Here is a 15,337-nt window from a genome sequence, read left to right as displayed (position 1 = left end):
GTTCAACACTGCATCAACGGCAGAGCTAGCTCAAGTGAGTTCAACACCGCATGCAGCAGCAAAAGCAGCGGTGTGGCGATCTACGCGGTTCAAAAACTCGACAGTGGCTCAGTGCAGTGATTCCACTTCAGCAGTGATCTAGCTCAAGTGAGTTCAACACTGCATCAGCGGCAGCAAAAGCAGCGGTGTGGCGATCTACGCGGTTCAGAAACTCGACAGTGGCGCGGTGCAGTGATTCCACTTCAGCAGTGAGCTCGCTCAAGTGAGTTCAACACTGCATCAGCGACAGCAAAAGCAGCGGTGTGGCGATCTGCGCGGTTCAGAAACTCGACAGTGGCGCGGTGCAGTGATTCCACTTCAGCAGTGAGCTAGCTCAAGTGAGTTCAACACTGCATCAGCGGCAGCAAAAGCAGCGGTGTGGCGATCTACACGGTTCAGAAACTCGACAGTGGCGCGGTGCAGTGATTCCACTTCAGCAGTGAGCTAGCTCAAGTGAGTTCAACACTGCATCAGCAGCAGCAACTGATCCAGGAAGTCGGGAACCATTCAGGTGATGTTGAGCCGGCAAGCTCGTAGGTGCTTGCAGTAGTTAGAAACGTAGACTGGCAATAGCAGCTGTCCTGGTTCCTTGCTGCGGCACTAAGGGTATCAAAGGTGCACAAACCACCTTGCAGCATTTCGGTGATAAACGACAACCAGAGGCGGATTTGGTTTGGGGGTGTTGTGACGTCATGTCTAGGGTCTCTGCCCCTCCCTGCCAGGGAGGTTGACAGGGACACTTTCAGGCGTGCCACTTCAGCAGGCAGAATCCTGGGCATCAGTGTTCCATCAGCAATCATGCTGTCCAAAAGCTGCCCACTTGAAATGATGCCCTGCAATGGGTAGGGTGAGGGTTTGCACCTTACTTGGAAATCCTTATTTTCACTCCAAAAGCTGTGGACTTTGGCCAGTCTTTATCCTAGCAAGGCTTCAGAGAACTCCTCTTCAAGATGGCTACTCCAAAATGATTCAATTAGTGGGGATGGGGGGCAGGTATCAACCCTTTAAATAGTCATTTTGCGTTAGTGCATTGGCTCATCTCAAGCCTTCCATCAGGGGGCGATCTTTGCTGCTGCAGCAAGAGTTGTGCCTTATGATATCAGCTCCCAGAGTGCCTTGTCTGGAGGAAGTGAGGAGGTGGCACCATAATGACGTGTGATCCAAGCATTTTCAAGATGGTGGTCCCCTTCTCCTGGGTACATATCTCAAATGCGGCGGCCCTGCCCTTCACCTGTCTATCTCAGATCAAAGTGATCCAGTAATGATCCTCTTGGTGTGACTTCCCCATTGTAGTTACAGAGCTGAAGTGATTAGCTCCTACCGTACCCCTTGAGGGTATGTTCTCTTCCCTTGGAAAGGCGTCAAGCCTTCCCAGTAGAGAACATTACAACTGGGTAAAATTCCCAGGACCAGACAGAAATACACAAAGGGCTCTGACAGCTGCAGGAGTAACAGGAAACCAGTTGATATGTACACTAGATGGGTTCTGGCATTTATAAATGTGTTTGCTCATAGGCCACTATATCAAAATAGATCTAGTTTTGCCGTTTTATATAGCCAAAGTTCTGCCACCAGACCATGGGGGTACAAAGTTATGCATCGTTTAAATAATTGGTACCCACTGTTAAAGGCAAACCATTGCTGTTGGAATAATGTGAATTCCAGCCAGCTATATGAGGAATCTACATGTTACTTACTCCATGAGTGCAATACTGCCATATTTGACTGCAGCCGCTACTATGTCAGTAAGCGGTGCCCAGCAAAAGTACATATGTGTTCTATGCTTTTGTTCAGCATGGGTCATTGGGAAATGAGGCCTAGCAAGCAGGGATTCTTTCCTGGGTAAAAACTGTCTTATTTCACACAACAAAAATAAAAAATGTCAGGATTGAACACCCATGCAGATGGCATGCTGTCACACGGAAACCTTGCTCTCAGTGCTTAGAGGCACCGCTTCACAGCGCTGATGATGTCTAACAAGGCAGAAACATGTGTCTGGAGTTGCTGCTGGTACACGTGTTCAGAGGAGGATTGCCTAGCTTTTTGATACTGAAATGACCTTGTCGGTGGGACGAACTTGATATGCAAATGGCTATTCCTACTCTGTAAAAAGCACAGTGAGCTAAAACGTGGCTGTAGGCTATCCTGGGTGTGAAACATCTCACATGACAGGTTACTGGGTGGTATTCATTCTCAGTAGAGAGCCCCTCACTGTGAGGAATTCGACCTTCTGCACAAGGAGTGTGCGGTCGCCTGGGATTTTTTGATTTTTGGTAATAAAAATGAATGATGGGAGATCAATCTCTGAAAATGTGTGAGGCCATTCCGCACACATTTTCCCTGCTCACTGTACGGAACACATAGTCACGTGTACTCCGGGAGGACACAGCCTACAGGCGCCGTCCTCCCCTGTCATGTTCAGCTGGAATGTGACAGGCACGGGTACACCAAAGCATCTCAAGAAGGGGGAAGGCACACCTTCCTACGGCCATGGGCAGACTAATTAAAATAACAAAGGCCCAATGGATCTGCCCCCATATTGTTTAGTTCGGCTGGTGGCAGTGCATACTAATGAAAAATAATGAAGGCCAACCTGTAATGGGGCCTGGTCACAGGACGGACAACAGGAAGGCAGAACTAACACCTTTTTGATATGCAATGTGTCAGTTACCAGCCCTCGATATGAAAGGCAGTGAATGGCATGTCTGGGTTAACTATTACCTGCAAAGCGGACCCCTTTCAGAGGGAGAAGTATTTGATTTAAGGGAGACAGGAAGTTTGCTTGCATCACAAACTACAAAGGAGACCTGTGCTTTGATCAAGAGTCACAGAGGGCTCAGTTAACCAAAGAGACGCTTTAATCTACCACAGACAGGAATATTGGTGAAACTCAGGAGTATATGGTGCCACCCTTACCTTTCATGTTGCAGAGCACTCTGGACCTGATCTCAGGCAGATTGTTGGTGGGGTCCCAGGATTGGTTCATTAAGGTATGCTTAGCCTGCAGCAATCACTGGGGCCCATTTGGCTTTAAAAGAGGGATGAACCCCTCACTTAGCAGATCATCTGACAACTTCGAAAGGAGTAAGAAGAATGACTCATTTGGACCCTGGCTGTAGGTACAGCCTGCCTTACATCTTCCACCATTGAAGGAAGGCCAGGATTTCCAATAGGGCACAAGATCCCTCCCCTAAACATCTCCCAGGGAACAGCGGGAGATACCGGACTCAGAGGAACCGTTCAGCTTCTCCAGGACCGTTATCCAGCCAGCATACACCGTGACCTGCTAGGTTCTGCCAGAAAACGTCCTAGGTGGGAGGTGCCAGAGATTCTCTGAACAAAGGACAAGGCCGTTGCCTGCAAGTAATCGCCTCAGCTTTGGGCTGTCGAACTTAAAAGGACGCCACAAGCCCTGCGAATAAGCTAGGAGGAGTGCCACACACGCATCAACCAACATCCATCCTTTAAGGACATTTTCGAGGCAGTCGAGCACTCGAACCGTGACGGGCTGCACCACTGACTGTTGCCACGCTGCAGTCACTAAAGCCGTCCGAGCCGCCTCGACCAGCGTTCCAGATCTGCCAACCAGCACAGAGACAACGATTCTTGACCCGAAGCTGCCATGTAGGCCAGCCTGCAGCTGTCCGTCCAGCCTTGCTTGCCGAACTGCCTGCCGCCTGATACCCGCAGCTGTCTCCCACCTTGAACTCTGTTGCAGGTGCTGCAAAGTGCCCTGGAACTGACTAGACGCTATCGAGCATCAAGAACATCCCAAGCACCCGGTACATTGTGGTTCTGTCCCCCTGGTCCTTCTCTGAAGTCCCCTAGGGACATTTACGACCCCTTGCTCCCTTGGTGCTGAAACCAAATAACCATGAACAAACAGTTAAGCCTGCCATTCCATCCACATTACCAAAATTGGTAGGAGGTTTAAAATTGTCTTGTGTTCCAATCTGTTCGGATCCCTTCTGGTGTACTAGAGGTGCGGGGCTGATTTATGCTTTAGAACCGATATTCATAACTGGACCACTGGTGCCCCGGAAGTTTATTCGTCACACTCATATTTTTGGCAGAATCTGATGCCTTGTATTTTCTTGTGTTCGCAAATGTGTCCAGCAGTTGTTTCACCATCCACTGATTATGTGCCTGGCAGGTTCCGATTTCTCTCAGTTCTCAAGAAAACCTCAGTGGGGGAGGAGGGCTGTTTAAATACTGCCTGTTGTCACTAAGGCCCTCTCTGGATTAGCCTTTCTTAAAGAACCACAGCAATCACTTCATACGCCTCCATACCATTTTAGTTGAATTCTGTGATGGCAGATGCACGCTGCTGTGTGTAGCGCAATGCCCTCTTCCAGACTTACATTACAGACCCACAGCTTTTAGAAGAGTTTTCTACCAGCGCCATTTTCCTCATTTCTACAATGAAGGGGTTCCTCTGTAGTTGTGGTTTCCTGGCTTAATCTAGGCATCGCAGAAGAAAACGTAGGGTAATAGGCCAGGGCACATGGAGCCAGTGCAGCCACAGATGGAATTTCATAGGCCAGGGCACAGCGAGCCAGTGCAGCCACACATGGAGGATCATAGGCCAGGGCACATGGAGCCAGTGCAGCCACACATGGAGGATCATAGGCCAGGGCACATGGATGCTGCACAGCTTCACATGGAGTTTCATAGGCCTGGGTACACAGAGCCAGCAAAGCCACAGATGGAATATCATAGGCCAGGGCACATGGAGCCAGCGCAGCCACACATAGAGGATCATAAGCCAGGGCACATGGAGCCAGCGCAGCCACACATGGAGGATCATAGGCCAGGGCACATGGAGCCAGTGCAGCCACACCTGGAGGATGATAGGCCAGGGCACATGGAGCCTGTGCAGCCACAGATGGAATATCATAGGCCAGTGCTCATGGAGCCAGCTCAGCCGCACTTGGAGGATCATAGCCCAGGGCACATGGAGCCTGTGCAGCCACATATGGAATATCATAGGCCAGTGCTCATGGAGCCAGCACAGCCACACATGGAGGATCATAGGCCAGTGCTCATGGAGCCAGCACAGCCACACATGGAGGATCATGGGCCAGGGCACATGGAGCCAGTACAGCCACACATGGAGAATCATAGGCCGGGGCATATGAAGCCAGTGCAGCCACACATGAGAGGATGTTCAGAGGCCCGGTAGAAACTAAGAGTCCACTTCATAATTCACAGATGGTCAGATAGGTCAGCGTGTGATCTGTAGGTTGCAGGTTTGAATCCTGGCAGGGTCAGCCTTTCATCCTTCTGAGGCCGTTATGTGAGTCCCAACTTCTGTTGGTTAATAATTCTATAACAAAATGTTCTATGTACAGGGCTTTTGGTGAAAGCGCTATATTAATAAATCATGGTTAATATTATGTAGGAGGAAAAGAAGACTTCAACTTGTGCGAGACTGTGAAATGTGATATTGTGTGTTACAGAAGGGGAGACTTATCTGAACACCTGAACGGTCCCTCCCACCTTCATGTTTTGGTCCCATAGGGCAGAAACAGTTCACTGGAGTGGAGCAATTTGCATTTTTGCACCAGGGCAAAAAAGATCCGTGTGCACACCTGTATTAAATCAATAGGTATTTCCACACTTGTGCAAATGTTCTATAATATGGTCGCAGCCTAGGCGGACGGTTGGGGGGGGGGTATTTATATTTACAATGTGGTCAGTGTTTGAGTAACAGTGCAACCACTTGCTGCTTCTTAGTCAAGTGCAGCCGAGTGATGTTCTCAACAGACACAACATGGATGTTGACACCTCTTATTTTTTTTTTTCCTTTATTTGTATATGGTTTTCAAAACCTTTATAAAACACAATTTAAAATAAATAACAGTTAAAAGTAAACTAAAAACAGCAAATACAAATTATCTAAAGTATTTGACTTAATTATTAGCAATACAAAAAATCTACGATTCTGACACAGTACTGTAAAATGTTCCTAATAAAAGAATTTTGTTTTCTTTGTTCTAAATTATATAAGCTCTCAGTCAAAAGCAAATTACATCAAACCACACTCCTCTTTAAGAAACCTTACAATTGCCAACTGTAAGGAGACTTTCTTATCAAATAACATATGTTTCCAAACTTGATTTGTGTCCACATTAGTTACATCTGATACGAAGTTTGAGAAGTAAAGTAGTCTCTTTGCTAGCAGGATAGGACATTCCGATAACAGGTGTCTTAGTGTTTTTTTTACCTCTTGTTCGTTGCAGTACCTGCACCGGATCATTGGAACTACCGATTTAGTTCTTGCTGTAATTATTTCCCCGGTAAGTAGAACATTAAATCTAAATCTCATGTAGATATTTCTACAACCTCTATTAGGAAAGATATATAGATAGAGTTCCATAGTTCCCAGATATTTGTAGTAGGATATCATATGTGCATACAGTCTGTGTGAAGATAGGTTGTTAACTGTTGATGCCCAATCGGCATTTTGCAAAAGTTGTTTCACTTTCTTTCGATTGATTATAAACGTTGTTATTTGGGCTCCAACACTACTTAATGGGGTTAAGGACAGATCCATTAGTTTGGTCAAAAATACAGGCTTAAGGCTCCCCTGCTTCAGCTTATCGGACAAATCATGATACAGATTATTTTCAGTTTGTATTAGAAGGTTGCGGAACAACAATAAACATTTCCATTGCACTATACTCCTAAATGACTGTAAACCGAATTCATACCGGATTGCTGCTATAGGAACACAATTAGGAAGACAGACAGTCATTTTCCTTAGAATAGTCGCCTCTAGTTTGTTTACGTCTAGTCTGCCCATTATAAATGGGATTTCACTGCCGTACAGGATCTTAGGGGTTGCTTTGACCTTGTAAAATCTCAAACAGGGATTGTAAGAAAAGCTTCCAAATTTTTGGTCCACAACACGCAGCTGTGTGGTGCCCGCTTTAACCTTAGATAAGAAGTGGGTGAAAATTGATATGTTATTTCCCTTTGCATACACAAAAAAAACCAAATAAATTATTGAACTTTTGATAGGTAACTTATGTATTCCCATGCACCAGTTTTTCAAAATCGGACTACTTTTTCCTGTAAGGCACAGGATTTGCGATTTTAAAGGATTCACAACCAGGGCATTTGTTGTCATGTATTTTCCAAAAGCTGATAGTAAGTGTTGGAGTCCTATCGGGGACCTGTCGAATAACAGAAAGTCATCCGAGTACGAACACCAGCACATTTTCTTACCTTCTAACATTGGTTGTATCAAGGCAGCAGGATATAGAGCCTGACCTATATCGGAAGTGTATAGATTATATAGGGTCGGGGCAAAAATGCACCCTTGACGGAGGCCGTTTGAGGTCTTAATCGGTGTTGAGAGATGGCCTTCATTATTTTATTTGATCTGTATTGTTGACCCTTCGTGAAGATGAATCAAAATGGCTAATAACTTGCGGGGTATCTCCATCCGTGACAACTTCCTCCACAATATTGTTCGACTAACCATGTCAAATGCAAGAGCAAGATCCATGCTCGCCAGATATACCGGGCTCGCCCCTTTTTGACAGCCCAATTCTTGCAATAATGAGATTATCAACCCACCAGCCAGTGTTCCAATTCCCTTTCTGAAACCAATTTGAGCGGATGAGTAGATCCTTTCTGTAACTGCCCAAGCTTCTATTCTTTGTAAGAGAAGGCTTGCGTACATTTTTGAGTCTGAATCAAGGAGGGCTATTGTAAAAATGTAGAAAACAATAATGTCGAAAACCTATACATATAATGAAAAGAGTCAATTTTTAGAAAAAGAAATGTCGAAAAAAAATGTCAATTAGCACTATCAATAAAAAAATAAACAAGAAGAGTATCATTTACTAGGGTGGGGTGGGGTCCCACCCCCCAACCCCCCGCACCCAACACCCCCCAGCCACCCCCCCACCCCCCCACCACCCTCTCACCCCTCATACTCAACACATTTTAATTATATATATTTTTTTTTTCGAAAAAATTCTAAAAAATGTAGAATAAATTCGACATTATTGTTTTTTGACATTATTGTTTTCTAAAAAAAAAATCTACATTTTGACTTTCTACATTATTGCATTCTACATTATGACTGACCACCGGCATGGATCTATCTCCCTTTTTATAGACAGGGATTATATAGCTCATATTACATGATAATGGAATACATCTAGTATGGCCAATGTCTTCGAAAAGGAGAAAGAGAGTCTTTGACCAAATATCTGGATTCCCCTTAAAGAGAACATTCGATAGCCCATTAGGTCCCGCTGCTTGAGATGAAATAGATCTCATTATCCTCGCTCTGATCATATTAATCGAGAAATTGCCAGGCCATTGTATGGCCGTAGAGTTGTATAGCGCATATCCTGTATCCTCTATGTTTCCATACAGGTTCCCATAATGGTTTTTCCATGTTTGCTCATCAATGGGATTAAGATTATAAATTCTGACAGATTTAGATGATTTATTTATAAGCTGCCAGAAATGTTTAGTAGAATTATTTGTCAGTGAAGACAGCATTTCCTCGTTATCTTTTTGTAGTAACTTACTTTTGTGGTTTTTGGTCCAATTCTTGTATACTTGCTTAATACCTTTGATCCCCCTTCTTTTAAGATCTTCACATATATTTAGTAGATGGGCTTGTCTTAAAGTATGGCGTAATAACATTTTTGCTATATAAACTGTGGGGTCATATTTATGTAGATGACGTTTAGTTGGATAATTTCTCGTCTTTTTTGTGGAATTTTCAATAAGTGTTTTTATATAAGGGCCAAAACGGTCATGTGTAAACCTGACTTTTTTTTCCTCATAAGTAGAATCCGTGTGTTCTTTACAGAATAAATTATTACATGTTAGAACATTCCCAGGGTGCCAACTGATCCTGTTGTTCCCATTATTTATGATTAGATCCTGAAGCTTTTTCTAAGGTTTAGGGTTTCTTGTTGGTATGCAAAGGTTCAATTCAAGCATCTTATGGTCGCTTTTGAGAGAGGGTAATTATCTAAAGCTTTCAACTAGATTAAGAATATCAATGGAAACATATATGTAGTCGATAGCTGATGACTTAACACCCGATGCCCACGTTATATATGGGTCTTCCGAATTCAAATTTTCATGTACAGATTTCAGGCCCCAAGTTTTAAATAACGTTGACCATCCTAGTCGATCACATTTTTTATACATTAATCTTTTCAAATGCTGATCGGTCATTTCTCCGGGTTCCCCCAATAAATTCAGATGGGCTATATTCGTGGTGGCTACTATTTCATTTGTCTTCATTAGTAAGTTAGTATTCAAGTCCCCCATTATGAGGATTTGAAGTCCCGGGTACATGCAAAAATATTTCTCCATTATTTCTTCCATTTTGGAGATTGTTTCATAAAGATTTATTCCAGGTGACCAGTATATATTCCAAATTAGTAGATGATTAAAATTTTCGAATTTAAGGATCACTCCCAGTCCCACAGGTAGGATTGTAAAAATTTCAACTGTGCTAATGCCCGAGTCCAACTTTATTGCTAATAAGAGTCCCCTCTTGGGGCGGCCTATTCTCCCTTGGGATGCTAGAAGGTGGTGACATTCGAAAAACCATCTATCTGGGCAGGAGAGGCCATCCATGTTTCCTGTATACATAAGATGTTTTTTGTTCTTAAGTAGTGGCATAATTCCACACAGAAGGACAAATGAGAATTCCCTCTTGAGTTCCAAGATAGGATGGAAACATGGTTGCTTACAGTTGATTCTACTGTTTTAGGTTTTGCAATCAGACAATAGAGTCTCTCCGACTCAAGGCTAGCCATCTCCAGCTTGAGTCGTGCTCCTGGAGGATCTCTGACTCTTTTTTCTTTTGCTCTTGTTCACCCATGCCTCCCGATCTAAATATTTGAGCAGACTTAGGAATTTCAGATTGCAAGGTACCATCTCCAAAATTTAGAATATCAAAACCCCTCTTATTGAATTGATCCAGTTCTAAAAGGACATTCCGATAGACCAATTTAGAGTAAAATATGATTCTTACATGGTTATAGCAATAGGGATGAATAAAATCCATCCTTTTAATATCTTTCGAAGTCAGGTTAGCTAAATTAGGAATGTCATTAAGCAGCTGCAAAGTTCTGTTTCTGTTCATAGAGGGTTGATAGCCACAATCGAAGAGAGGGTAGATTAGAATACTTGGGGAGTCTAAAAAGCACAGTGTTCTCCAGGGTATGTGTTTAAGGTTGGTATCCATGTAATGTTTGGGTACCCTTCCTTCCGCTGCCTCCCTTTGCCTTCTGAGTGACCCTGCTGGAATAAGGATCGGTGAATCTGTATGTGTGGGCAGTGAATCCAGTGTCGTCGGAATGGGTAAAGTAGATTCCGCCGCCTTAGGGGCGGAGAACATTTCTCTAATCTCTTGCTGATTTTGAGGGGGCACTGCTTTGTCAGTTCCAACAATGGGGATAGGAGCCGGTGCTTCCAGCAAGATTCTGGCCTTCAATGCATCTTCTACCTCCGCACTGATCAATAATTTTACCTCCTTTTCGGTCAAAGAAGAATTGTTGGCGAGATTAATTATTAATTTCTTCGTCTTGACGGGACTCACCGACTCTTCTTCTTTATTTCAGTTCCCCAGCCCAGATTGTTTGCTCATATTTTGTATGTGCGGAGCCAATGGGCCTACATTTGTTTGAAGCTCCATTGTCAGTAACTTTTCAACTTCGGGGGGAGGATTCGAGACTAGGGGCTCATGAGGTTGTCTGGACTTCAATGCCGCTTCTACTGCGGCATTAATTAAGAGTTTTACCTCCATTTCACTCAGTGAGGATTTGCCTGGGGACCTATTTACAAGATCAATCTGCCCTGCCAAACCCTCTGCACAGTTTCCTAGGTCAGTTATTACAGAATCGCTTGGATTTTGGATCTGAGTAACCTGTGGGGTTGTGTTTGTTTGAAACTCATTTGCCAACGGATTCAAGGAAGTAGGAGTATGGACTTGCTTTTGTATTTTGGGTTTTATAAAGAGATCATATGTCTCTTTCGGATCTTTGGTAGCAGATATTTTGGTTTTTCCGGCTACTGTCGTCTTGTTGGGGCCCATGTTTAAGGGAGGATTCTGTCCTTTGTGTGACATTTCATCAGTCAAAGAATTTGTCGCATGACTGTATTCTCCCTCCTGTTGTTTGCTTGGATCTTCCAATAAGTCGATTATTTCAACCTCTTGATCGGATATCTCTCTGTCTTTTCGTCTGTAACTAACTTTCTCCAGGTGTTTTTAGTAATTTTGCTTCTTTTATTGAAGAAGGACGAATGTCCCTTCTTCCTGTTATTTTTATTATTTTGATAGTTTTTGTTTTTGTTAGCCTTATTTTTTGGCCCACTCCCATCTTCTTTCTCCACTGATTTTTTGTTCGTGAGTATAGGTGGAACTTCTGTAGCATTTAAAGCATAAGAACTCATTAAGGATGTGGGAGCAATTTTTGAGGCAGATTTACCAGACTCTTCCTTGCTAGGAAGTAATCCGATGGCCATCAATTTGGTTATGATTTTTGTAGGAAATAGTTTCAATGCTTCTATAAGATTGTTAGTCTGGGAGATCTGTCTTCCCGTCAATATACGTATTTCCATAAAGCCAGTAGAATGAACTTTCAATTTGTGAAGTATATCCCGAAGAAGCCCACCCGTCTCTGATGTATGGGCTAAATGTGGGTCATTAAAGGAGTTAGATGATTCATGTAAGTGCTGAGTTAGGTCTCTCAAATCTGTGTCTGCCAAAAAAAAATCCAGAGGAGTATCTAGGAAGGAGGATTCCGGAACTATTGCCGCCTCCTCCCTTGTCTCTACATCTGACAGGGGAGGATCTGTTACTTCCTCTTGTGGGGCCTGTGTGGGGCCTTTTGAGCACAGAAGAGACGAGTGGGAGATTGCTTCGGAGTCTAGTAGCATAGAGTCACTCGGCTCCAGAGGGGATAACGGTAATGGCATATTCATTGCCATTCTTAGTGTATTTTTTACTGGCGTAAATATTAGTGGGGCTGATAAGATGTCATCATACAGGCTGATTCCCTGTGCAGTAGCGCTCCTAGTAGAGCGCTACTGCCGCGCCCCTAGGTTAAACATACTCAATACTATTTCTACACCTAGACATTGTAAAGGCTGTGTGCAAATCAAATTTTCCCGTGAGTTCCCACAACCTTCAAAAAGTGTGGACGTATTTAAGTTTTATGTATCTAGTAAAAGGGAACGTTATTTGGTATATGCCAATGTATAGGCGTCTCCTAAACTAGGGTGTTTACAAATACGTGGTATCTATCGGGCCATCAGATCCTTTCCAAGTGCAGAAGAATAGTTAGTAGTACTTACTACTCCGGGACCTGTCCAAGGGCTCACAATCTATAATTCTTCCGAAACAAATTTTTATGCATTAAGACACAAGGAGTAATGCACCAACTGCATATGTTTTGTCAAGGCATACAAAGTCAGCACGAGCTGCTTAGTTAATGAGACCGTTCTACTGGATTAGTTATCAATTCTCTTCCAAAGCCCGAGCTAATACATTCCGTAATTCAAACCCACATCGACAGACTTCCGTGAAGTCCCCATTCCTCAGGCCCGCACACCCGCCGCCCACCCGAACAGCCAAACAGCTTTACTTGGCGTCCACTTCGGGTGCACGTGCGGGTGCGCAGGCACACCAGCAGAAGTAGCCGGGCGAGCTGGGAAAAGGGGGCGGGGCCCACGGAAAGTGCCGCGAACTAGGAGCTAAGAAACGGAGAGAGAAGCAGATGGAAAGTCGGGTAAGTTTGGTGAGTGAGTACCACAAACGGCCAGTAATGCAGAGTCCAACAAAAGGGCCAACAAAAAAGTCCAACGAAAAAAGTCCACCTAAGCGGCGGATAGATGTTAAAAAAAAAAAAAAAAAATCAGAAAAGGAATTTACTTCAATGTCCGCATCAATGCAGGTGATCCAGGGAGTTTCGCCACGTCGGCCCACGCAAACTTCCTTTTGCCGACTAGAGATCTCCAACGCTCTGCAGCAATTCAGGAAAGTAGCAAACAGAAGTCCGGACAGCCAAACAGCTTCACTTGGCGTCCACTTCGGGTGCGCGCGCGTGTGCGCTGGTACGCCAGCAGAAGTAGCCAGGCGAGCTGGGAAAAGGGGGCGGGGCCCACGGAAAGTGCCGCGAGCTAGGAGCTAAGAAACAGAGAGAGAAGCAGATGGAAAGTCGTGTAAGTTTGGTGAGTGAGTACCACAAACGGCCAGTAATGCAGAGTCCAACAAAAGGGTCAACAAAAAAGTCCAACAAAAAGTCCACCTACGCGGCGGATAGATGTTAAAAAAATAAAATAGAATAAAAATCAGAAAAGGAATTTACTTCAATGTCCGTATCAATGCAGGTGATCCAGGGAGTTTCGCCACGTCGGCCCACGCAAACTTCCTCTTGCCGACTAGCGATCTCCAACGCTCTGCAGCAATTCATGCAAGTAGCAAACAGAAGTCCGGACAGACAAACAGTTTCACTTGGCATCCACTTCGGGTGCGCGCGCGGGTGCGCAGGCACGCCAGCAGAAGTAGCTGGGCGAGCTGGGAAAAGGGGGTGGGGCCCACGGAAAGTGCCGCGAACTAGGAGTTCAATGTCCGTATCAATGCAGGTGATCCAGGGAGTTTCGCCACGTCGGCCCACGCAAACTTCCTCTTGCCGACTAGTGATCTCCAACGCTTTGCAGCAATTCAGGCAAGTAGCAAACAGAAGTCCGGACAGCCAAACAGCTTCACTTGGCGTCCACTTCGGGTTGGTAAAAAACGGTTGGTAAAAAACGGGTGCTATGTGTAATACCGCATGTTTTTACCGAACGCATTGTTGGGAACCAGGCACCCCTACAGTATATACCCTCTGCACAATGCTTAATGTCTCAGACTCAGTTTGAATTTGATCTTATTTTTTGTTAACTGTATAATTTTAGCTGTCAGTCACAACAAGTGGCATCAGTCTGCACTGGCCATGGTCTCTGCATCCTGGGCTGGCTCGCCGGCATCGGTGTGCACTGGCCAGGGTCTCTGCATCCTGGGCTGGCTCACTGGTCACCGGCATTGGTGTGCACTGGCCATGGTCTCTGCATCCTGGGCTGGCTCACCGGCATCGGTGTGCACTGGCCATGGTCTCTGCATCGTGGGCTGGCTCACCGGCATCGGTGTGCACTGGCCAGGTTCTCTGCATCGTGGGCTGGCTCACCGGCATCGGTGTGAACTGGCCATGGTCTCTGCATCCTGGGCTGGCTCACCGGCATCGGTGTGCACTGGCCATGGTCTCTGCATCCTGGGCTGGCTCACCGGCATTAGTCTGCACTGGCCATGGTCTCTGCATCCTGGGCTGGCTCACCGGCATCGGTGTGCACTGGCCAAGGTCTCTGCATCCTGGGCTGGCTCACTGGCATCGGTGTGCACTTGCCAGGTTCTCTGCATCCTGGGCTGGCTCACCGGGATCAGTGTGCACTGGCCATGGTCTCTGCATCCTGGGCTGGCTCACCGGCATCGGTGTGCACTGGCCAGGTTCTCTGCATCCTGGGCTGGCTCACCGGCATCGGTGTGCACTTGCCAGGTTCTCTGCATCCTGGGCTGGCTCACCGGGATCAGTGTGCACTGGCCATGGTCTCTGCATCCTGGGCTGGCTCACCGGCATTGGTGTGCACTGGCCAAGGTCTCTGCATCCTGGGCTTGCTCACTGGCATCGGTGTGTACTGGCCATGGTCTCTGCATCCTGGGCTGGCTCACCGGCATCGGTGTGCACTGGCCAGATTCTCTGCATCCTGGGCTGGCTCACCGGGATCAGTGTGCACTGGCCATGGTCTCTGCATCCTGGGCTGGCTAACCGGCATCGGTGTGCACTTGCCAGGTTCTCTGCATCCTGGGCTGGCTCACCGGGATCAGTGTGCACTGGCCATGGTCTCTGCATCCTGGGCTGGTTCACCGGCATCGGTGTGCACTTGCCAGGTTCTCTGCATCCTGGGCTGGCTCACCGGGATCAGTGTGCACTGGCCATGGTCTCTGCATCCTGGGCTGGCTCACCGGCATCGGTGTGCACTGGCCATGGTCTCTGCATCTTGGCTCACTGGCATCGGTGTGCACTGGCCATGGTCTCTGCATCCTGGGCTGGCTCACCGGCATCGGTGTGCACTGGCCAAGGTCTCTGCATCCTGGGCTGGCTCACCAGCATCAGTGTGCACTGGCCACGGTCTCTGCATACCGGGCTGGCTCACCGGCATTGGTGTGCCCTGGCCAGGGACTCTGCATCCTGGGCTGGCTCACCGGCATCGG

General features: G+C 46.1%; 1 protein-coding gene across 1 annotated transcript; it reads left to right on the top strand.

Annotated features, from left to right (window-relative positions):
• Positions 1-4,543: 4,543 nt before the first annotated feature.
• On the top strand, positions 4,544-5,221 carry LOC138567706 (uncharacterized). The gene has a single exon (XM_069646175.1). It carries the CDS (start codon positions 4,544-4,546, stop codon positions 5,219-5,221), a length of 678 nt encoding a protein of 225 aa, XP_069502276.1.
• Positions 5,222-15,337: the final 10,116 nt, after the last annotated feature.

This window comes from Ambystoma mexicanum, chromosome 2p (assembly GCF_040938575.1).
Source record: "Ambystoma mexicanum isolate Mex_15411 chromosome 2p, UKY_AmexF1_1, whole genome shotgun sequence".
Lineage (NCBI taxonomy): Eukaryota > Metazoa > Chordata > Amphibia > Caudata > Ambystomatidae > Ambystoma > Ambystoma mexicanum.
Note: the sequence above shows the minus strand (reverse complement) of the source record. Positions and strands in the feature narration are given on the sequence as shown.

Coding starts and splice junctions, on each gene's coding strand:
- LOC138567706 (XM_069646175.1), top strand. CDS start 4,544: ATGGAGCCAGTGCAGCCACAGATGGAATTTCATAGGCCAGGGCACAGC.